Raw genomic sequence first — 24,351 nt, 5'->3', positions numbered from 1 at the left:
TAATATTTTGTCCACAGGTCCATCCATGCTGTATTGATGTTGGTACCATAAGGAGAGATAACATGGTGTTGGTACCATTAGGAGAGATAACATGATGTTGGTACCATTAGGAGAGATAACATGATGTTGGTACAATTAGGAGAGATAACATGGTGTTGGTACCATTAGGAGAGATAACATGGTGTTGGTACCATTAGGAGAGATAACATGATGTTGGTACCATTAGGAGAGATAACATGATGTTGGTACCATAAGGAGAGATAACATGATGTTGGTACCATAAGGAGAGATAACATGATGTTGGTACCATAAGGAGAGATAACATGATGTTGGTACCATTAGGAGAGATAACATGATGTTGGTACCATTAGGAGAGATAACATGATGTTGGTACCATAAGGAGAGATAACATGATGTTGGTACCATTAGGAGAGATAACATGATGTTGGTACCATTAGGAGAGATAACATGATGTTGGTACCATAAGGAGAGATAACATGATGTTGGTACCATAAGGAGAGATACCATGATGTTGGTACCATTAGGAGAGATAACATGGTGTTGGTACCATTAGGAGAGATAACATGATGTTGGTACCATCAGGAGAGATAACATGATGTTGGTACCATCAGGAGAGATAACATGATGGTGGTACCATAAGGAGAGATAACATGGTGTTGGTACCATTAGGAGAGATAACATGATGTTGGTACCATTAGGAGAGATAACATGATGTTGGTACCATCAATTTACAATTTACAATTTAGGCATTTAGCAGACGCTCTTAATCCAGAGCGACTTACATTTAGGCAGAACAAAAGCATGGGAATACATCACATAAAAGCATTTATCATGAAACATGCGTAAGCTAAGAAGGTAACAGCGGAATATCTATATGACTATACATACTCAACTATACATACACTATACATAATAAACTATACATATTCACTACTATGCTATACATATGTACTATGGCGTGCTATGACTATATACAATACAATTATAGTGCTGTCTACATAACATGCTATAAGTCTGTGTCAAATGCTATCTAAGCCAACATAAATGCTATCGAAGGGGTTAGGGTAAGTGCTATGGGCCATGATGGAGTCTGAAAAGGTGGGTTTTCAGGCTACGGCGGAAGATTGGGAGTGATGCTGCAGTTCTGACTGCAATGGGAAGTGCATTCCACAGTTTTGGAGCCAGAAGGGAGAAGAGTTTGGGACGTGTGGAGCATCAGGAGAGATAACATGATGTTGGTACCATTAGGAGAGATAACATGATGTTGGTACCATTAGGAGAGATAACATGATGTTGGTACCATAAGGAGAGATAACATGATGTTGGTACCATAAGGAGAGATAACATGATGTTGGTACCATTAGGAGAGATAACATGATGTTGGTACCATAAGGAGAGATAACATGATGGTGGTACCATAAGGAGAGATAACATGATGTTGGTACCATAAGGAGAGATAACATGATGGTGGTACCATAAGGAGAGATAACATGGTGTTGGTACCATTAGGAGAGACAACATGGTGTTGGTACCATTAGGAGAGATAACATGGTGTTGGTACCATGAGGAGAGATAACATGGTGTTGGTACCATCAGGAGAGATAACATGATGTTGGTACCATTAGGAGAGATAACATGATGTTGGTACCATTAGGAGAGATAACATGGTGTTGGTACCATTAGGAGAGATAACATGATGTTGGTACCATTAGGAGAGATAACATGATGTTGGTACCATTAGGAGAGATAACATGGTGTTGGTACCATTAGGAGAGATAACATGATGTTGGTACCATTAGGAGAGATAACATGATGTTGGTACCATAAGGAGAGATAACATGATGTTGGTACCATTAGGAGAGATAACATGATGTTGGTACCATAAGGAGAGATAACATGATGTTGGTACCATAAGGAGAGATAACATGATGTTGGTACCATAAGGAGAGATAACATGGTGTTGGTACCATAAGGAGAGATAACATGATGTTGGTACCATTAGGAGAGATAACAGGCAAACATTTGATCAAAATAACTCTTCTACATTCTCTAATTGTGTAGACTTAACTCTTGAAAGCGTAAATCCGGGTCTGTTTGGTTTCATTGTAACTCTGAGAGTTCTGATTGGTTGACTCAGTGCAAAAGTAGTGTGTAGTGTGTGCCGAGCCAGCGACGCCCCGGGTGACCTCCAGAGCCTCTGTCATGGCGCAGCAACGCCGGCAGCCGGCCCAGGCTGCCCGCCAGAAGAAAAAGAGAGGCCCGCGAGCCGAGGGACACCGGCGGGCGGACACGCCCCCCTCCAGAGGCCCGCGAGCCGGGCGGGCGGGCAGGCCCCTCTCCAGATCGCCGTCTCCGAGCGAGCAATGGAACAACTGGGTTTCCAAGAGGCACACACCCGGGTCACGAGGCCTATCGCCCTGCAGAAGAGGCCTACCCCCCTCTGCCACCACCAGCCCAGGGCACGAGGCCTACCCCCCACCAGCCCAGCCAGTGACACACACCCAGGGCACCAGGCCTACCCCCCACCAGCCCAGCCAGTGACACACACCCAGGGCACCAGGCCTACCCCCCACCAGCCCAGCCAGTGACACACACCCAGGGCACCAGGCCTACCCCCCACCAGCCCAGCCAGTATGCTATAATCCTGGGCCGGCCCGCGGGTCATATCCATGCGCCCACGCCGGCCGCCCCGATAAGTGACGATGGACGAGATGCTGAAATGATGTGACACGTTATATAGTGTTAAGATAAGATAAGATCTTTATTGTCACTGTATGAGACATACAACGAAATTCTGTTTAGTGCAGCACAACATATAACAGTATCAAGAGAGGACGCAAAGACAACGGAAAAAACATTGACCATTAATATAACAAATTCCCCATATTGAATAACTTGTGTTTTATATTACATTATGTTATATATATATATATATATATATATATATATATATATATATATATATATATATATTCATACTACAGTGATGGTGGTATGGCCGTTGAAGGGTTTTAACCCATTCTGACCTAAGATCAGATTCATACGAGGTTTCCGCCGGACACACACTGGTCTGATGAACCTATTCTGACCTGAGATCAGATTCTAAAAAATGTCAGTCGTTCTTCGATTTTTCAAAAAATAGCAGACCTACAAGCTCATATCGCGCCACTCGGTGGCGCGATATGAGCTTGTAGATCTGCTATTTTTAAATAGCTAAAGCATAACATGATGCTGACACCAAAAGGGGTGCCCGGCCAGAATGGGTTAATGTGTTTATGTCATGTGTAAATGTGATAAACCTCATGCATTCACCTTTCTATGTTTCCGTATAGGCACAGTATTGTATGTGTTCCATATTGTGAACAATACTGTGAAACTCCAGATTGTGTACAATGTGAATGTTTACAGTATTGTATGAGTCAATTGTGTCGTGGAGTTTTCTTTAGTAAACTGGACTAAGATGACCTCGTACTGATCCGTCTGTTCGGTGGGGTTACTCTGGGGCATAAGAGCTCTTGTGCTCACCTTCAGAGCCATGCATGGTCAGGCCCCTGGCTGCTTGATTGACCTGGTACCTCCTTATGTGCCCAGAAGGGCCCTTAGGTCTGCAAACCAGGGTCTATTAGACCCACCCTCCACCAAAGTAAAAACTAAAGGTGACAAATCATTTCAGGCCAAACTTTGGAATGCTCTCCCACTAGCGCTGAGATTTTCCTCCTCTGTGGGCATTTTTAAAAATAGCCTCAAAACATTTATTTTTAAACAAGCATGGATGTGGATGGTTCAACCTGAACTTAATTAACCTACCTTTTGTTTTATGATGTAGGTATGATGATCATATTGTTGTCCTGTTGAGCTGAATTGTATTGTATTGTGTCTGCATTGTTTTGCTTGTTTACCTTAATTGTTCTGTATTTTTATTGTATTTTCTCTGTGAAAGGTGCTATATAAATAAAATGTACTTACTTACTTAAGAGAACCTGAAAACAGAGACGCGTGCACGCGCGGGTTCGCCCGTGGCACTCGTCTCTAGACGTAATGTTGGGATAATAATACCTCCCTTATTATTTATGACGCTATGTTTTCTAAGTTGATATATATACGCCTGTCTGATCGGCGAAGACCAGAGATGCCATCTTTGACTGAAAGGAGAAACTTTTCTCTCTAAGGGGCAATTCACACTATGGTCCCGGGTGTCTAAGGGGCAATTCACACTATGGTCCCGGGTGTCTAAGGGGCAATTCACACTATGTTCCCGGGTGTCTAAGGGGCAATTCACACTATGGTCCCGGGTGTCTAAGGGGCAATTCACACTATGGTCGCACTCGGGACCACTTGGCAGATGTTGTGGTTAGTGTGAATGATGCGTACCGTTCCCCGGGAGCGGATCGCCCAACCGTCCCCGGGACCGCATGGGGGGCGGGTCTCTGGACCGTTGAAGTGTATTCAGATACGGATCGTTCCAATGTGAATGCATGCGTACCTAAAGAAGGGAGTGGACTGTTTTTTTTTATGAACGTGACACAATCTCTAGTCGACGAGCTAAGTGTAAAAAAAAAAAAAACACACAGCCGCTGCACGACGCGTAACACCAGCTCATTTCTCAACGCCGCACGTCTCCTGTTGAATCTGCGTATACGCGCAGCACCGCAGTACGCGCTGATCTTATTCTGCGGACTACACGTGGCTCTTGGGCTTTGCTTGGCATAGTTTCCAAAGTAAAACAAAATAACAATAATGCTAAAGTAGAATCCATAGCAAACTAATATCAAACACGACACTGGAGCACAGAACTGACTGACACAGTGAATAGCAGGCAGGCTGACAGTGAAGTAGTATAACGGCAAAGAGGCAATGCAATTAATGTGTGTCTGGATTTATTTGAGACAATGTCGTTGTGGTCAGTGTGCGGGCGTGCCAGCCATCAAGCACAGCGCCATCTGGAGGATTAAAGTGTGTTATGCAAGTGTACCCGGGTGCGCTGCTGAATCTCGGGTAATGTGAATCATGGCCATCGGGGACCAGGCAACCGTATTCGGAAATGGTTCCAATGAAAGGGATTCAGTCCGTCTCAGTGTGAATTGCCTATATCTCTAATATACCTTCCTCGTTAGAACGCTGATCCTTTGTATGTTATCTTGTGTGTTATTTTGTTCTGTTTCTCTCACTCTGTGCATTTTTCTGAAATAAATCCTCATCTTTTTACATCGTCTTCCTTTATGTTATTTTGCGCCATTCCTGTGCAGATCTATATAGTTATACATTTTTGATCACTTCTCCAGATCTCAAATTTTGAAGGTGAGTGAATTAACCCATTCTGACCGGGCACCCATTTTGGTGTCGGCATCATGTTATGCTTTAGCGCGCTACGAGCTTGTAGGTCTGCTATTTTTGAAAAATCGAAGAGCGACTGACATTTCTATAGAACCTGATCTCAGGTCAGAATGGGTTCATCAGACCAGTGTGTGTCCAGTGGAAACCTCGTATGAATCTGATCTCAGGTCAGAATGGGTTAAAAAGTGAGTTGTATCACTCGACTTCGCCCCTCTCTCCATGAGGGGGCAGAGTCGGTGAACTTCCCCTCTCTCTCCATGAGGGGGCAGAGTCAGTGAAGTGACTTCCCCTCTCTCTCCATGAGGGGGCAGAGTCAGTGAACTTCCCCTCTCTCTCCATGAGGGGGCAGAGTCAGTGAACTTCCCCTCTCTCTCCATGAGGGGGCAGAGTCAGTGAACTTCCCCTCTCTCTCCATGAGGGGGCAGAGTCAGTGAACTTCCCCTCTCTCTCCATGAGGGGGCAGAGTCGGTGAACTTCCCCTCTCTCTCCATGAGGGGGCAGAGTCAGTGAACTTCCCCTCTCTCTCCATGAGGGGGCAGAGTCAGTGAACTTCCCCTCTCTCTCTATGAGGGGGCAGAGTCGGTGAAGTGACTTCCCCTCTCTCTCCATGAGGGGGCAGAGTCGGTGAAGTGACTTCCCCTCTCTCTCCATGAGGGGGCAGAGTCGGTGAACTTCTCCTCTCTCTCCATGAGGGGGCAGAGTCAGTGAACTTCCCCTCTCTCTCCATGAGGGGGCAGAGTCAGTGAACTTCCCCTCTCTCTCCATGAGGGGGCAGAGTCGGTGAAGTGACTTCCCCTCTCTCTCCATGAGGGGGCAGAGTCAGTGAACTTCCCCTCTCTCTCCATGAGGGGGCAGAGTCAGTGAACTTCCCCTCTCTCTCCATGAGGGGGCAGAGTCGGTGAAGTGACTTCCCCTCTCTCTCCATGAGGGGGCAGAGTCAGTGAACTTCCCCTCTCTCTCCATGAGGGGGCAGAGTCAGTGAACTTCCCCTCTCTCTCCATGAGGGGGCAGAGTCAGTGAACTTCCCCTCTCTCTCCATGAGGGGGCAGAGTCAGTGAACTTCCCCTCTCTCTCCATGAGGGGGCAGAGTCAGTGAAGTGACTTCCCCTCTCTCTCCATGAGGGGGCAGAGTCAGTGAACTTCCCCTCTCTCTCCATGAGGGGGCAGAGTCAGTGAAGTGACTTCCCCTCTCTCTCCATGAGGGGGCAGAGTCAGTGAACTTCCCCTCTCTCTCCATGAGGGGGCAGAGTCAGTGAACTTCTCCTCTCTCTCCATGAGGGGGCAGAGTCAGTGAACTTCCCCTCTCTCTCCATGAGGGGGCAGAGTCAGTGAACTTCTCCTCTCTCTCCATGAGGGGGCAGAGTCAGTGAACTTCCCCTCTCTCTCCATGAGGGGGCAGAGTCAGTGAACTTCCCCTCTCTCTCCATGAGGGGGCAGAGTCAGTGAACTTCCCCTCTCTCTCTATGAGGGGGCAGAGTCGGTGAAGTGACTTCCCCTCTCTCTCCATGAGGGGGCAGAGTCAGTGGAGTGACTTCCCCTCTCTCTCCATGAGGGGGCAGAGTCAGTGAACTTCCCCTCTCTCTCCATGAGGGGGCAGAGTCAGTGAACTTCCCCTCTCTCTCCATGAGGGGGCAGAGTCAGTGAAGTGACTTCCCCTCTCTCTCCATGAGGGGGCAGAGTCAGTGAAGTGACTTCCCCTCTCTCTCCATGAGGGGGCAGAGTCGGTGAAGTGACTTCCCCTCTCTCTCCATGAGGGGGCAGAGTCAGTGAACTTCCCCTTTCTCTCCATGAGGGGGCAGAGTCGGTGAAGTGACTTCCCCTCTCTCTCTATGAGGGGGCAGAGTCAGTGAACTTCCCCTTTCTCTCCATGAGGGGGCAGAGTCGGTGAAGTGACTTCCCCTCTCTCTCCATGAGGGGGCAGAGTCAGTGAAGACTTCCCCTCTCTCTCCATGAGGGATCGCAGAGTCAGTGAAGTGACTTCCCCTCTCTCTCCATGAGGGGGCAGAGTCAGTGAACTTCCCCTCTCTCTCCATGAGGGGGCAGAGTCAGTGAACTTCCCCTCTCTCTCCATGAGGGGGCAGAGTCAGTGAACTTCCCCTCTCTCTCCATGAGGGGGCAGAGTCAGTGAACTTCCCCTCTCTCTCCATGAGGGGGCAGAGTCAGTGAAGTGACTTCCCCTCTCTCTCCATGAGGGGGCAGAGTCAGTGAAGTGACTTCCCCTCTCTCTCCATGAGGGGGCAGAGTCAGTGAACTTCCCCTCTCTCTCCATGAGGGGGCAGAGTCAGTGAACTTCCCCTCTCTCTCCATGAGGGGGCAGAGTCAGTGAACTTCCCCTCTCTCTCCATGAGGGGGCAGAGTCAGTGAACTTCCCCTCTCTCTCCATGAGGGGGCAGAGTCAGTGAACTTCCCCTCTCTCTCCATGAGGGGGCAGAGTCAGTGAAGTGACTTCCCCTCTCTCTCCATGAGGGGGCAGAGTCAGTGAACTTCTCCTCTCTCTCCATGAGGGGGCAGAGTCAGTGAACTTCCCCTCTCTCTCCATGAGGGGGCAGAGTCAGTGAACTTCCCCTTTCTCTCCATGAGGGGGCAGAGTCGGTGGCTTCCCCTCTCTCTCCATGAGGGGGCAGAGTCAGTGAACTTCCCCTCTCTCTCCATGAGGGGGCAGAGTCAGTGAACTTCCCCTCTCTCTCCATGAGGGGGCAGAGTCAGTGAACTTCCCCTCTCTCTCCATGAGGGGGCAGAGTCAGTGAACTTCCCCTCTCTCTCCATGAGGGGGCAGAGTCAGTGAACTTCTCCTCTCTCTCCATGAGGGGGCAGAGTCGGTGAAGTGACTTCCCCTCTCTCTCCATGAGGGGGCAGAGTCAGTGAAGCCGGCGTAATAACACCGGCTTCTAAGTGTACAAGTCAAAGGCCGTGAATAAATCAGCCCCAGACTGACCGCTGCTGTCAGGAAGCTGTGTGTGAGAAAGTTGAGTGTGTCTGGGCTCTGAGTCAAGTGTATGGTATTATAGTTTATTATTAGGCATTTTTAATAAACATGATATGCATATTTCATATGACGGGCCCAATCCCAATCGCCTCCCTCGTGCCCTTAGCCCTGGACCCTCATTGACTTTAGTGACGTCAGCTGTAAGTGCGTGAGGGTGAGAGGCTGCAAGGGCTCCACATTGTTGTGAAAGGAATGGGACAGCACTTTGAAGATGAGTCCGCCATTCATGACACTTTGCATCACTTTATAAAGACTGTCCTTATTCACAGCCAGTGCCTGTACCTACATGCTTGGCCTATTTACACATGTCTATCACGTCTATTTTAGTATTTAAGATGATCGTTTTATTATTAGTTTAATAAATACACTTTCCTGTGTGATATGGGTTGTAATATTCATATATAATAATATTCATTATACATTTCATTTCCATATTATTTTACTTTGCTCATTAGTCATTTCTCATCATGTTTCTCAAGTTATTATTATTATTGTTATTAAATATATAGCCTATATCCTTCCATTCCGTCTCCTTTTGAGAACAGTGATAAAGCACTATTGTGTTTGTTGACATTCTAACCGCGATACACAACTAATTTGCACACTTAAATGATTGACGTTCGGAGCATCCCCGTCATTCCCCTGGTAACGCTATGAACTGTGGGTAATTTCTTTGCCAAAGTCAGCATCGACGCTGACTTTGGCAAAGGGCACATAAAGGGGCGGGGCTGAGCCCTCACTGACTTGGGACATCCCTCAAGCCCTCGCAGACTTCAGTCAGCAAGGGAGTGGCCTAGTAGTGCATTACAACACGTTTGAGAATGACCAACTCTCTCTCTCTCTCTCTCTCTCTCTCTCTCTCCCCCCCCCCCCCAATAGGAGCGATATCGTCAGGACTGTAACTTGGCGGTCCAGCTGTTGAAATGCAACAAGTCTCACTTCAGAAACCACAAGTTTGCAGACGTGAGTTCAACCCCCCCCGTGGTGCCCGGTCTAGACTTAGGCCCTTTCCCAATTCCTTTTTTAACCCTACCCCTCAGCCCTTGCCCCTACATAATGAGTGTCAAGGGGTAGGGGGATAAATCATCCCCCTAGGAATTGGAACGTCCCTAAATATTGAACGTCCCTTGTAGATATTGATATACAACCTGTTCTCAGAAAATAGCTGATCTGCAAGATCACTACAGGCCAGTGGTCCCCAAACCTTTTATGTCAAGGACCCCCAAATTGACACTAATTAGCCCGCAGACCCCCATTTGATGGCATTTCTGTCTCTAGGACCCCCAATTTATATTGTAAAATCAATGTTAATTAACTCTGAGAGTGTACAAACTATCATTTAGCCCATAACCCACTTTGGAAACCACTTTCCATTTAAGCTGTAGAGATGGAACGTAAATATAACATTGCTGTGGTTATGATGAAATAAATATATTGTAATTTTGTCTCATGTTGGTAGCCCACCATGCAGAATGTAATTCAGCTGGATATAGCTCATTCTGACACCTGCTCAACAGTTGTACCTGATTAATTGATTATTGTATTAACAGTTTGTATAGCATGGGTACAGATATATATATATATATATATATATATATATATATATATATATCTCTCATATACAGGGTTAGAAAAAGGAAAAACTATTTACAGTATAGAAAGAAGGGGCTGTGGTCACTGTGTTCATTGTTTTTAATATCATTAAGAACAGAGTAATTTTCTATCAATGAAAATGCCATCGTGATTCATCTCCACCCAATGTACAGTCTGTACAGCAGCTTGCAATCTGTCTCCATCATGGCCCATAGCACTTACCCCACCCCCTTAGATAGCATTTCTGTAGACTTAGATAGCATTTGATACAGACTTATAGCATGTTATGTAGACAGCACTATAATTGCATTGTATGTAGTCATAGCACGTCATAGTACATATGTATAGCATAGTAGTATAATAGTATGTATAGTTTATATGTATAGTTTCATTATATAGATATTCCACTGTTACGTTCTTAGCTTACGCATGTTTCATTATAAATGCTTTTTATGTGATGTATTCCCATGCTTTTTTGTTCTTGCTTAATGTAAATCGCTCTGGATTAAGAGCCTAAATTGTAAATTGTTCCATAGCTGGTTTGCCTGGGGGAAAAAACAACACCATTGCTAATTTGTCTCTCTATGTCTCTCTCTCTCTCTATGTCTCTCTCTCTCTCTATGTCTCTCTCTCTCTCTCTGTCTCTCTCTCTCTCTCTCTCTCTGTCTCTCTCTCCCTCTCTCTCTATGTCTCTCTCTCTCTCCCCCTCTCTCTCTCTGTCTCTCTCTCCCTCTCTCTCTCTGTCTCTCTGTCTCTCTATGTCTCTCTCTCTCTCCCCCTCTCTCTCTCTGTCTCTCTCTCTCTCCCTGTCTCTCTATGTCTCTCTCTCTGTCTCTCTCTCTCTCTCTCTCTCTGTCTCTATGTCTCTCTCTCTCTCTCTCTCTCTGTCTCTCTCTCCCCCTCTCTCTCTCTGTGTCTCTGTGTCTCTCTCCCAGCTGCCCTATGAGCTCCAGGACATGGTGAACAAACACATGCGCAGCAGCGGCGGGCTCCCAGAGGAGGGGGCGGAGCTTGGCCTGCGGTCCAGCGGTAGCGGTGGCGCCCGGGTGGACCCCGACACCCTGAGCCTCGGGGCGTCCGACGTGGTGCCCACCTCGGTGATCGCCCGCGTCCTGGAGAAACCCGAGCCCATGGTGCTGAACTCGGCCCAGTCGGGCAGCGCCGCGGGCCGGCCCGTGGCCGAGGACGTGTTCGTGCACGTGGACATGACGGGGGGGGGGGCGCCACACCCCCCCCGCCCCCCCCACCACCACGCAGGTAGAGACAGAGTTATAGCCCATTCTGACCTGAGATCAGATTCTATAAAATGTCTTCTTCATCCTTCATCCCAAACTAACTCTTCTCCCTTCTGGCTCCAAAACTGTGGAATGCACTTCCCATTGCAGTCAGAACTGCAGCATCACTCCCAATCTTCCGCCGTAGTCTGAAAACCCACCTTTTCAGACTCCATCATGGCCCATAGCACTTACCCTATACCCCCTTAGATAGCATTTATGTAGACTTAGATAGCTTTTGATACAGACTTATAGCATGTTATGTAGACTGCACTATAATTGCATTGTATGTAGTCATAGCACGTCATAGTACATATGTATAGCATAGTAGTATTATGTATAGTTTATATGTATAGTTTCATTATATAGATATTCCACTGTTACTTTCTTAGCTTAGGCATGTTTCATGATAAATTCTTTGGAACCTTAGCATGTAGAAACTGCCGGATACTAACTTGCATTATGCTGAGCAATTTAGCATAAATAGCTTTAATGACCATAATCACTCTTGTGGTCAATATTTCAGCAATAGTCCCTGGTCTCACACCGTGCACCAAAGATAGATTCTCAGTGTTTTGGCTTTTTTCATTTGAAGCATTTTGAAGTGGAAGATCCCATCGATCTGATGTAATGATATAACGAGTATTAACCTTAGAGTATATTTTAATAGAGAGGGCATCCGAGTTCTCCTCCCATCCACTTACATTAAGTTGCTCAAAAGCGCATGAGGCGATTTCACTCCTCCTTCCTGGTAGGAACAGAGTGCATTCTGGGATGGATTGCAATAGTGAGTGGCCCCCAAACACATGAACGCGCTGCCGTTGAACGCGCACGAGCGTCGTCCGTCGTGAACGTGCACAATGATACAATTTACAATTTAGGCATTTAGCAGACGCTCTTAATCCAGAGCGACTTACATTTAAGCAAGAACAAAAGCATGGGAATACATCACATAAAAGCATTTATCAATATCATGAAACATGCGTAAGCTAAGAAAGTAACAGTGGAATATCTATATAATGAAACTATACATACACTATACATATAAACTATACATATTTACTACTATGCTATACATATGTACTATGGCGTGCTATGACTATATACAATACAATTATAGTGCTGTCTACATAACATGCTATAAGTCTGTATCAAATGCTATCTAAGCCAACATAAATGCTATCTAAGGGGTTAGGGTAAGTGCTATGGGCCATGATGGAGTCTGAAAAGGTGGGTTTTCAGGCTACGGCGGAAGATTGGGAGTGATGCTGCAGTTCTGACTGCAATGGGAAGTGCATTCCACAGTTTTGGAGCCAGAAGGGAGAAGAGTTTGGGACGTGTGGAGCGTTGTCCCGGCGTTTTTAGTGAGGGTACTTCCAGTTTCCCTGCGTTGGCTGATCTGAGTGTGCAGGAGGGTTTGTAGGGTTCAATCATACTTGTAAGATATGGGGGACCAGTGCGTTCATTGAGGCCAGGCTGCAATATCAAATTCGGCCACTATGTCCATTTGGCCTCAGTGTTTCCTCTGGGTGCCGTCTCTATTCATATATACTCTAAGATATTAACGCCTATCGTCCCTTCCCTAGCGAGAGGGGGAGGAGCCAGAGGAGGAGCAGGAGGGGGCGTGTCCTCGGCCGTGAGGGAGAACGGGGGGGGCCACCACCACCACGGGGGAGGGGTCTCCTCCTCCGCTGACCTCCAGAACGGGAACGCGGTGCGTTGTCCGGACGCCTCCTCGCCTGCGGGGGGCGCCGGCGGAGAGGTGGAGGCGGCGGGGGGAGGGCCCGCCTCCTTCGAGAAGCTCAACCCGTACCCGACCCCTCCCCCGCCCCATCTCGGCCCCCAGCACCCCCCACACCCGCTGTACCCGGGTCACCGCAAGGTCATCGAGTTCACGTCTGACGACAAGGTCAAGATTCCGAAGAACAGCCCGCTGCCCAACTGTACCTACGCAACCCGACAGGTAAGGTTCTGGTAAAACCCACCCCCTCCCCTTAAACTCACCCCACACACACACAGCTACTGCTGTTGTCCTGCGACGTCCCCTTATCGTTCACTAAACTCACCCCACACACACACACAGCTACTGCTGTTGTCCTGAGACGTCCCCTTAAGTTATCGTTCACTAAACTCACCCCACACACACACACAGCTATACTGCTGTTGTCCTGCAACGTCCCCTTTACTAAACTCACCCCACACACACACAGCTACTGCTGTTGTCCTGAGACGTCCCCTTATCGTTCACTAAACTCACCCCACACACACACACACACACACAGCTACTGCTGTTGTCCTGAGACGTCCCCTTATCATTCACTAAACTCACCCCACACACACACAGCTACTGCTGTTGTCCTGAGACGTCCCCTTATCATTCACTAAACTCACCACACACACACACAGCTACTGCTGTTGTCCTGAGACGTCCCCTTATCATTCACTAAACTCACCCCACACACACACAGCTACTGCTGTTGTCCTGAGACGTCCCCTTATCATTCACTAAACTCACCACACACACACACAGCTACTGCTGTTGTCCTGAGACGTCCCCTTATCATTCACTAAACTCACCACACACACACACACAGCTACTGCTGTTGTCCTGAGACGTCCCCTTATCATTCACTAAACTCACCCCACACACACAGCTACTGCTGTTGTCCTGTGACGTCCCCTTATCATTCACTAAACTCACCCCACACACACACAGCTACTGCTGTTGTCCTGAGACGTCCCCTTATCGTTCACTAAACTCACCCCACACACAGCTACTGCTGTTGTCCTGAGACGTCCCCTTATCGTTCACTAAACTCACCCCACACACACACAGCTACTGCTGTTGTCCTGAGACGTCCCCTTATCGTTCACTAAACTCACCCCACACACACACAGCTACTGCTGTTGTCCTGAAACGTCCCCTTATCATTCACTAAACTCACCCCACACACACAGCTACTGCTGTTGTCCTGTGACGTCCCCTTATCATTCACTAAACTCACCCCACACACACACAGCTACTGCTGTTGTCCTGAGACGTCCCCTTATCGTTCACTAAACTCACCCCACACACACACAGCTACTGCTGTTGTCCTGAGACGTCCCCTTATCATTCACTAAACTCACCCCACACACACACAGCTACTGCTGTTGTCCTGAGACGTCCCCTTATCGTTCACTAAACTCACCCCACACACACACAGCTACTGCTGTTGTCCTGAGATGTCCCCTTATCGTTCACTAAACTCACCCCACACACACAGCTACTGCTGTTGAGTTCAGTGAATGATGACATTTATTTCATATTTACATGTCTTCTGTGGTCTCTAACATTACACCTAGCTACATGTTTAAGCATTTATTTCATATTTACATGTCTTCTGTGGTCTCTAACATTACACCTAGCTACATGTTTAAGCATTTATTTCATATTTACATGTCTTCTGTGGTCTCTAACATTACACCTATAGCTACATGTTTAAGCATGTATTTCATATTTACATGTCTTCTGTGGTCTCTAACATTACACCTAGCTACATGTTTAAGCATTTATTTCATATGTCGATTTCAGCTCTTGACACTTATTTCAGAAATGCTCTAGTATGTGAAGATTCTGCCTGTGCTATAAACTCATTTAAAAAAAGGTTTTTCTCCTCTGGTGAAAAGCTGGAATTTGCACGATGGCAGTCTCTCAGTCAAATCTGGTCACACATGGTTATTTGTCCTCTGGAGTTTTAACACTAGGAAGTCTGAGCAGCCGTTCTGACCGAATTTGAAATTTCAACGTTTATTTTCTTAGCCCATGGAGTCCAGAGAAAGTTCCCCTTGCATGACTTTGTCTAAATATTCGGTTGAAATCATCTCTGTTTTTTTTTCCATTTGAAACATTTTGTAAATATGATTTTAGGCATATATCTCTTACTCAGTCTGACTATAATCGGCCCAATCGACCGCCGTCACCCTTTCTCCCCCTCTCGTCTTTTGTTTGCGCTGCTTGATAATGGTGTTAATGGTGATTCCCCGACATTTCCTTTTCACTTGATATCGTTTCGTAGAGAGCGCATACACAACCGATTTATATACCAAATGAAAGCCCCAATTCCATAGTTTACATGGTATTTTGATTTTTTTTAAATTAGCAAAAAATGAGCGAGTTATGGTGGTTATGGTGGTAGGGGTGGAGAAAAAAAAAGAACACACAAAAGACAGCTGGAGACGGCATTGTTGTTGTTGTTGTTGTTCAAGCCTGCATTCCATGTCCAACGAATTAAATCATATACGTTTGGCTGGTTAATTAACTTGGAATTTGTTTATTATTTTGATAAGATAATAGGAATATGAATACAATGATTATTATCATTGTTATTATTATTATTATTATTATTATTGAATGCTCGGTTAGACTCGACCCGACATTTACTTTCCATGAAGCGAGAACGCTTGCCGATGCGCCATACAAAATAAAAAGTGTTTGAATAATTCCAACCAGATAGACCTCCCGAACCGCTAAATGTTTTGTCAGTCAAAAGAACAGTTCTTTCTGCAAGCGACGTGGAACTTATGTAGGCATGCTGCTGTGGATTAATTTGTTCTGGCATATAGGCTCAATATCGCCAGCTCTTTGTCAGTCAAAAGAGTTCAGCCTGTCCGTCCTTCTTTATCTGTAAACTTTTTCTCTCTCTCTCCCTCTCAGGGAAGCATGCAAATGTTCATGAATTCAATAACTGCACGATATAAACAGCAGCTGAGCTGGTGTTTCTCCTCAACATGTCATGCAGTGCATTTCACGTGTGGAGTTTATTTTTTGTATCACCAGGCTGCAGGCTTTCTATTTAGTGTCTATTTAGTGTGCAAGGCTTACATCCGGTAAGCCACTGTATGCGCTGAGTTCCATACAGTGCATACACAACACATACACGAACCGTATCCTCTCCTCACCGGATGTTGAATTCACAGTGCTAACGGCCGTATTCTGAACGATGTTTTTTTATTAATTAAACTGATATAACAACATAACGTGGCTAATAATTGTTTATTTGGAATGTACTTTGGCTGGTAATTTAGGTAAATATAACGCGACTCACTTGTATAAGTAATTTACCGCGGACAGGCCGCATTTAATGCAATACATTGGCTTTAGTAATGTTGTTAGCTTATAATATTAGCAACTGTAAGCTAACGGCTGGAGGACTACGGACAATCCGGTCAATAACATCATTACACTTAAACATGAATACAATTATGTCATGTTTACATGCCTAGTCAAGCAGTCTGTACATCGCGTGGGGTCACATATATTAATTACATCGATAACACACAAGAAAAGACAAGTGATCTTGCTCTTTTGGAAGGAAAAAAATAACAACAAAAGGCAGCAACGTGACACTCTTCCATGGCTATGTTGCAATATAGTACTAACGGGCAACGGCAAAATATATATTTTTCACATGTATTATTAGTTTCATACATTTTAGGAGTGAAAACATGTGTTAAGAAACATATTATGATTTAATTCGTTGGAAATGGGATGCAGGCTTGAACAATGTCTTCTCCAGCTGGAGAGGGACGTGTGGGGGAGAGAGTGGCCAATCAAATCGCACCAAAAACACGGTCCCCCTGACCGTTCAGCCGACTGAGTAGTAGTGATTTTTTTTCAGACTTCGTAGTGTTAATCAGTGTTGTTTTTGGCAGCAAATTTCTATTTTAGTTTAGTCATAGTCTTTGGACTGAAACTTCATTTAGTTTTAGTCACATTTTAGTCACCTGGAATGTCTTAGTGATAGTCTAGTTTTAGTCGACTACATTTCATAAGATTTTAGTCGACTAAATCTACAGTTGATTTAGTCGACTGAAATGTATTTTGGCGGGTCTTGATGCCGTCGTAATGAGTGTTTTTACACTTGCGGAAAATAGCCGATCTACAAGCTCACAAATGCCACTAGTCCCTTCCTAACATTTTAGTCTAGTTTTTATTTGTCGACGAAATTGTCAGTATATTTAGTCTTAGTTTTAGTCGTCATAGCTTTAGTTTCCATTTGTTTTTGTCAGTAGAAAAAGGTAGTCGACGAACATCTTTCGTCTTAGTTTTAGTCGACGAAAACAACACTGAGTTTTAATATCAATGAATGAACGGTGGATGGATGTCTCGTTACCTCCAGGCCATCTCCCTCAGCCTGGTGACCTCTGACCCCGCGGGCTCCTGCTCCCTCCAGGGGGGGGGCGGAGGCGGGGCCACCACCTCCTCCTCCTCCTCGGACCACATGACCTCCTTCCCCTCCCCCTCCTCCTCCTCCTCCTGCTCCTCCTCCGGAGGGGGAGGGGCCGAGCGCAGGGGACGCGCACGCCACCGCGACTCCAGTCCGTTCTCCTCCAGGTAAGAAGAAGAGTTCCGGGTTTTCTTTTTAGATTTAGTTAAAAGGTTATAGTAGTTAACTAAAACTAACTAAATAACTAAAACTAGAATTAAAAAAACATTTTAGTTAACTGAAACTAATAAAAACTAAAAATACATAAAAAAATCACACCAGTGTGAACCGAGTGGTGCAACTCCCGTCTATTGGTTCTCTGTATCATTGTATCGTTCCAATTTCTTCTCTGTATCGTTCCAATTTCTTCTCTGTATCGTTCCAATTTCTTCTCTGTACTCTGGTGCCCCCTACTGGTATAAATAAGTAACATTCTCGTGCTCACATATACATACATACATACAGGTACCTACCTACCTACCTACCTACACGGACGTTGCTGGATGTAGGAGTGGTTGCACCACTCAAAAACGATAACTAAACTGAAACTGTATTGTGTAACTGAAATTATAGACAAAATACCCTTAGTTTATATTTATATGCCTTTTCGGATATATAATCCCTTTTAAATTAATTTGATTAATTTCCTCATTTCTCCAACAAGTTTTACGGCAGTTTTCAGACACGAAAACTAAACTAAAACTAAGCAATTTTCACCGAAATAAAAAAGTAAAAAAAAACTAGCAAACCCGCTCTAAAAACTAACTGAAACTAACTGAATTAGAAAGAAATATGTCAAAACTAACTAAAACTAAAGTATAACTACTTTAGTTTATAACTATTATAACCTTGGTTATAACATCCTAGTTGTTTTCTCCTCCCAGCCCCCCACCACCCCCTCCTCTCCCCCCCACGCAACAGCAGCAGACTCCTCCCCCTGGGGGAGGAGGAGGAGTCAACCCCGGCCCCGCCTCCTTCTCCTCCTCGGCCACGTCCTGCTCGGAGGAGGAAGACCTCCTATTGGCCAACTGGCAGCGGCTGTTCGTGGAGAAGACGCTCCCGTCGTCCGGAGAGCACGCCCAACACCGCACCTCCTTCTCCTCTGAGTACTCCTCCCCCTCCCCCTCCCCCTCCTCCTCCTCCCGCGTCGTCAAGGAGACTCCGCCCCCTCCCCCCCCCGCCGCCGCGGTGGCGACCGTCGCCGTCACCAGGCCGCGCCAGGCGCCGCCGGCAGCCAGCCACCAGGAGGGGGCGCCAAAAGCCACGACGACGACGGACGGCAGGAGGAACCGCACGTACCACAACCACCACCAGGGCGGCACTACAAACGCCGTCGTCAACGACGACTACGCCTCTGACTCCAGTGCACACAGGTGGGGGCTATACGGACGTCACCGCTACACACCGTTTAAAACCCATTCTGAACGGGAACCCCATTTTGCTGTTAGCATTACGCTATGCTTTAGCTATTTGAAAAATAGCAGATCTACAAGCTATGAGCTTTGTAGGTCTGCTATTTTTGAAAAGAATCGAAGAACGACTGACATAGAAACATAGCTTTTTCAGAAAACTGTCAGGATGTAGAAGACGTTTTTTAGAATCTGATCTCAGGTCAGAATGGAAAACTGTCAGCGTGTAGAAGACATTTTTTTAGAATCTGATCTCGGGTCAGAATGGAAAACTGTCAGCGTGTAGAAGACATTTTTAGAATCTGATCTCAGGTCAGAGCGGGACTGCGACGCTCTATTGGGGGCGTCCAGTAGACTGTGTGTTTACGTATGAACTACATTTTTCAGCATGGAAACGACTATGATGATTATGACAGAATAATTGATGATTATGACAGAATGATTGATGATTATGACAGAATGATTGATGATTATGACAGAATGATTGATCATTATGACAGAATAATTGATGATTATGAGAATAATTGATGATTATGACAGAATAATTGATGATTATGAGAATAATTGATGATTATGACAGAATAATTCATGATTATGACAGAATAATTGATGATCATGACAGAATAATTGCGGTAGTGTAATAATTGTGACAGGTCTGTCCACAGGAGAGGAGGAGGGGGCGGAGGAGGAGGGGGCGTGTCCCCAGACAGGGAGGAGGAGCCTCAGGAGGAGAGAGGAGGAGGAGGCGGGGTTTGGAGGCGGGGCTCCTACGGGCTCCTCCTCGACGCCGAGCCGCCTCTGGCTCCTCCCCCTCCTCTGGACGACCGGGACGACCGGGCCAGCGGAGACACGCTGGTCGCCGCCCACAGCCCCGCCCGCAGCCCCGCCCACAGCCCCGCCCACAGCTACGGCAGGAGGGAGGAGTCAGAGGAAGAGGAGGACAGCAGAGATGACGTCGTCTCCAGGGAGGGGGACTTTAGCCCCTCCTCCTCCGCGCCCCCCTCGCCGCTGCCCCCCGGCGGCCACAGCGGTCCTCCCCGGCACCAGAAGAGTCCCAAGAGGATGGGCGTCCATCACCTCCTCCGGAAGGACAGCCTGACGCGAGCCCAGGAGCACGGGACCCTGCTGGACTGACCCTCCATCTGGCCTGACCCCTAGACTGACCCTCCATCTGGCCTGGCCCTTAGACTGACCCCTAGACTGACCCCTAGACTGACCCTTAGACTGACTCTCCGTCTGGCCTGGCCCTTAGACTGGCCCTCCATCTAGCCTGGCCTAGCCAGGCCAGTCATTTAAAAATGACCCCCTCCCCCCCAACCGGGGCTCGGTATGCAAATATGGGGGCGGGGCTTATCACCTGTGACGTCGTACGTTCCTATTGGTTGTATGTCTAACCAATAGAGACCGTTTGAATGTTTTGAACGCCCAATGAGAAGGACGAGACTGATACCCAGGCAGTGATGTCATCTGGCTCTGCCAGGCTAGTTCAGACTGATACCCAGACTAGTTCAGACTGATACCCAGGCTAGTTCAGACTGATACCCAGACTAGTTCAGACTGATACCCAGACTAGTTCAGACTGATACCCAGACTAGTTCAGACTGATACCCAGACTAGTTCAGACTGATATCCAGACTAGTTCAGACTGATATCCAGACTAGTTCAGACTGATACCCAGACTAGTTCAGACTGATATCCAGACTAGTTCAGACTGATACCCAGACTAGTTCAGACTGATACCCAGACTGGTCCAGACTAGTTCAGACTGATATCCAGACTAGTTCAGACTGATATCCAGACTAGTTCAGACTGATATCCAGACTAGTTCAGACTGATACCCAGACTGGTCCAGACTAGTTCAGACTGATATCCAGACTAGTTCAGACTGATATCCAGACTAGTTCAGACTGATATCCAGACTAGTTCAGACTGATACCCAGACTGGTCCAGACTAGTTCAGACTGATACCCAGACTAGTTCAGACTGATATCCAGACTAGTTCAGACTGATATCCAGACTAGTTCAGACTGATATCCAGACTAGTTCAGACTGATATCCAGACTAGTTCAGACTGATACCCAGACTGGTCCAGACTAGTTCAGACTGATACCCAGACTAGTTCAGACTGATATCCAGACTAGTTCAGACTGATATCCAGACTAGTTCAGACTGATACCCAGACTGGTCCAGACTAGTTCAGACTGATACCCAGGCTAGTTCAGACTGATACCCAGACTAGTTCAGACTGATACCCAGGCTAGTTCAGACTGATATCCAGACTAGTTCAGACTGATACCCAGACTGGTCCAGACTAGTTCAGACTGATACCCAGGCTAGTTCAGACTGATATCCAGACTAGTTCAGACTGATACCCAGACTGGTCCAGACTAGTTCAGACTGATACCCAGGCTAGTTCAGACTGATATCCAGACTAGTTCAGACTGATACCCAGGCTAGTTCAGACTGATACCCAGACTAGTTCAGACTGATATCCAGACTAGTTCAGACTGATACCCAGACAGTGATGTCATCTGGCTGCCAGGCTAGTTCAGACTGAAGGAGGTTGACACTAAAAAAAACGTTTGGCCGACCGCCCGTGATGATGAAGATGAAGATGATGATGATGATGATGATGATGATGATGATGATGATGATGGCGAGTCAATAAAACGTGGGAGAGAGATCTCTGAGGTCGTCCGTCGGTCAGGAGTTGACCTCTGAGGTCGCCCGTGGGCAGCAGCGTTATGAGCGGTGGAACCAACGGTCTTTAGTTATTAAAACGAGTCACAGCTGTTGAGATATTTGACACACCCATGGAGGCGTGTCCACATCGCTCACAGGGCTTAACCTTCTCAGTCCTGTTTATCTCATAGGGGTCATTGGGTCATAGGGGTCATAGGTGTCATTGGGTCATAGGGGTCATAGGGGTCATTGGGTCATAGGGGTCATAGGGGTCAAGCAGCCAACCAGAACTCACCAGTAAAAGTATGAACGCGTCATTCAAGTTTTTACCTGTCGTGTACTTTTGGGACAACTGGACGTGACCTCTGGGCAGGTAGGAGATGACCTCTGACCCCCGCTCTGACCTTCATCACCACCTGCTCCTCGTCCTCGCGGACGGACGTGCTCAAACCCGCGGGTCGCGGTCCCACCGCTGGGAGAATTATGCAATAGGACAGTTGAATTCAATTCAATTGACATCCAAGCGATTAGCAAAACACTACGATTGTTATTAACACCATTAATTAAGACAATGAATAGTAATTGGTGGCGGGTGGGTGGGGGTCGATTGATTGATTGATCGATCGATCGTTAAAATAAACGAATGCACGTGGCCCCGCCCCCTCTGACGACGACAACTCACTGCCGAGTTTAAGCGACGAGTCGCGCTCAGTTGATAAACAGCAGATCTACAAGCTCTCCGCGCGTCGCGAACACGTCTGTGACGCACTGGAGAGCTTGCTTGCAGATCTACCGTTTTTCAGGCCTATAGCTCGCGACCCGAAAAGTACAAACAAGGTTTTTTTAAGTGGTCGGATTGGGTGGGCCGGGAAAAAAACACTTTGGGAGATTTGCTTCAAGTTTGGCCCCTGATGCAGAAGAGATGGAGAACTGTTGAACTAAGGCAGACAGACAGGTCTGCCTGTCTGCCTGCCTGTCTGTCTGCCTGTCTGCCTGACAGCGGAACCAGGAAGGAGGAATCTGAAAGACGGACTTGTGTGACTGACGGGTTCGTTCATCGGACCGCCGTCTCCATCACCGCTCCAGCTTTGCGTACTTTGTGTCCGTCGCGTGACGAACGGGGGAAAAAATAAAGACGTCTGACCTGCGTCGGAGTACGCAGATTCATACGTCGCCACAAGAGGGCGCCACCGCCAGGCCACCGCACGGTGAAAACACCTTAACGCTGCCGTCTTCGTCAGGAGGCGTGGCCTGAATTTATTCTGGGCTCTCCCATTGGTCACTGTGATCCCGTTTCTGCCCCCCCCCCCAAACGGCCGACAGAACTCCACCCATCCAGGATATTATAGCCATAATGTATGGACAATGTCTGGCGTGCGCGCGTGCAATGTGCATGCGTGCGTGTGTGCGTGCGTGTGTTAAAAAAAAACCGTAAGCGATCATTGCACTACAATAGATAATGTACATATACAATATATTGTATTCTACTAATCACACATGCACACAAACACACACACACACACACACTAGATACACACACGGTGCACACACATACACTGATTTCCCGCTCATGTATTTCCTTGTCATTTCATGTATGGTTTTATGAATCGTTATCATCGTTTAATCACCTGCTTTGAGTGTTGTTTTGTTTTGGGTTTTTTGCAGTTAATCTCGTGTAAACGTGACGATGCAACTCACTGATTAAGTCTTAAAGGAAACGGACGCGTCAATCAAACCGTCGCTGATCCATTCTGTTATTGTTATTGTCGTAGATTGTTTACCGACTTCCTGATCGTGTTATTGTTATTATTAGCTGATTGTTGATTGGCTGTCGTCTGTCGCCACACCGCGGACAGAGAGAGCTCATCTCGGCTTCGCCCGATCTTTGCCTATTGTCGCCGAATGTTCTCTGATGCTCAGCGAATGTTAGTCTAGTTTTTCGCAGAATGTTCCCATTTTTTCCTTTTCTTTTAAGGCAGAATGTTCTGCTATTATTACCAATATTACGAAGAATATACGATGCTAGGGCGCTGGTTTTGCGATGGGTGGGTGGGCCCCTGATGGGTGGACCGCAGTCCACCGATGGGTGGGTGGGCACCCAATGGGTGGACCGCAGACCCCCGATAGGTGCGTGGGCCCCCGATGGGTGGACCGCAGCCCACCGATGAGCCCCGCCCGCTCAAACGTATTGATTCTAGTATTGATAGTCTTTTTGACCTCTAGATGGGTTTGGAGATCCGTTGAAGGTGAAATGTAATCATGCAGTTACTGTTTGAATCACCACTTATAATGTCCTGATTGTCTGAAGTCGCTTTGGTTGTTTTAAGTTGATTTTTTTTGTGTGTGTGTTTTTGTGGTTCTGAATCGTGCTACATCTCTGGAACAGCTCGCAAAAGAACGCCATCTTTGACTTTACTTTGTTTGTTTTTTTCCTGTTTTGAAATGTCGTTAAGATAAGATTTACGGTAGCCTGCTTACACACCTGGTGGCTTTTTTTGTTTTTATTTAGTTTTGTGTTTTTGCCCAAAACGCAACGCAATCTTTAAGGTGGATTTAATCTTTAAGGTGGATTTTCACAGCGAATAAAGGCTGAGTGAGTCGTCAAACTGTACCGAGAGTTATGGAACCAAATGCTTGTGGTTTGTCCAAAAGATAATAATACAAAAAATGCATATTTGAACCCGGGACTCCCCCAAAATAATCAATATTTGAACCGGGGACTCCCCCAAAATAATCAATATTTGAACCGGGGACTCCCCCAAAATAATCAATATTTGAACTCCCCCAAAATAATCAATATTTGA

At 46.7% G+C, this 24,351-nt stretch overlaps 1 protein-coding gene across 1 annotated transcript in view; it reads left to right on the top strand.

Annotated features, from left to right (window-relative positions):
* tjap1 (tight junction associated protein 1 (peripheral)) overlaps positions 1-20,447 on the top strand; it is a 73,451-nt gene extending 53,004 nt beyond the window's left edge. The window contains exons 9-14 of the mRNA XM_083775099.1: positions 9,221-9,304; positions 10,870-11,133; positions 12,767-13,171; positions 17,370-17,584; positions 18,341-18,829; positions 19,519-20,447. Coding sequence (XP_083631225.1) covers positions 9,221-9,304; positions 10,870-11,133; positions 12,767-13,171; positions 17,370-17,584; positions 18,341-18,829; positions 19,519-19,999 — 1,938 coding nt within the window. The 3' untranslated portion in view covers positions 20,000-20,447. The remainder of the gene's footprint in view (positions 1-9,220; positions 9,305-10,869; positions 11,134-12,766; positions 13,172-17,369; positions 17,585-18,340; positions 18,830-19,518) is intronic.
* The last annotated feature ends 3,904 nt before the right edge of the window (positions 20,448-24,351 follow it).

This window comes from Protomyctophum parallelum (assembly GCF_964188405.1).
Source record: "Protomyctophum parallelum genome assembly, chromosome: 10".
NCBI lineage: Eukaryota > Metazoa > Chordata > Actinopteri > Myctophiformes > Myctophidae > Protomyctophum > Protomyctophum parallelum.
The sequence above is the reverse complement of the archived record's forward strand: the minus strand, read 5'-3'. Positions and strand labels throughout refer to the sequence as shown.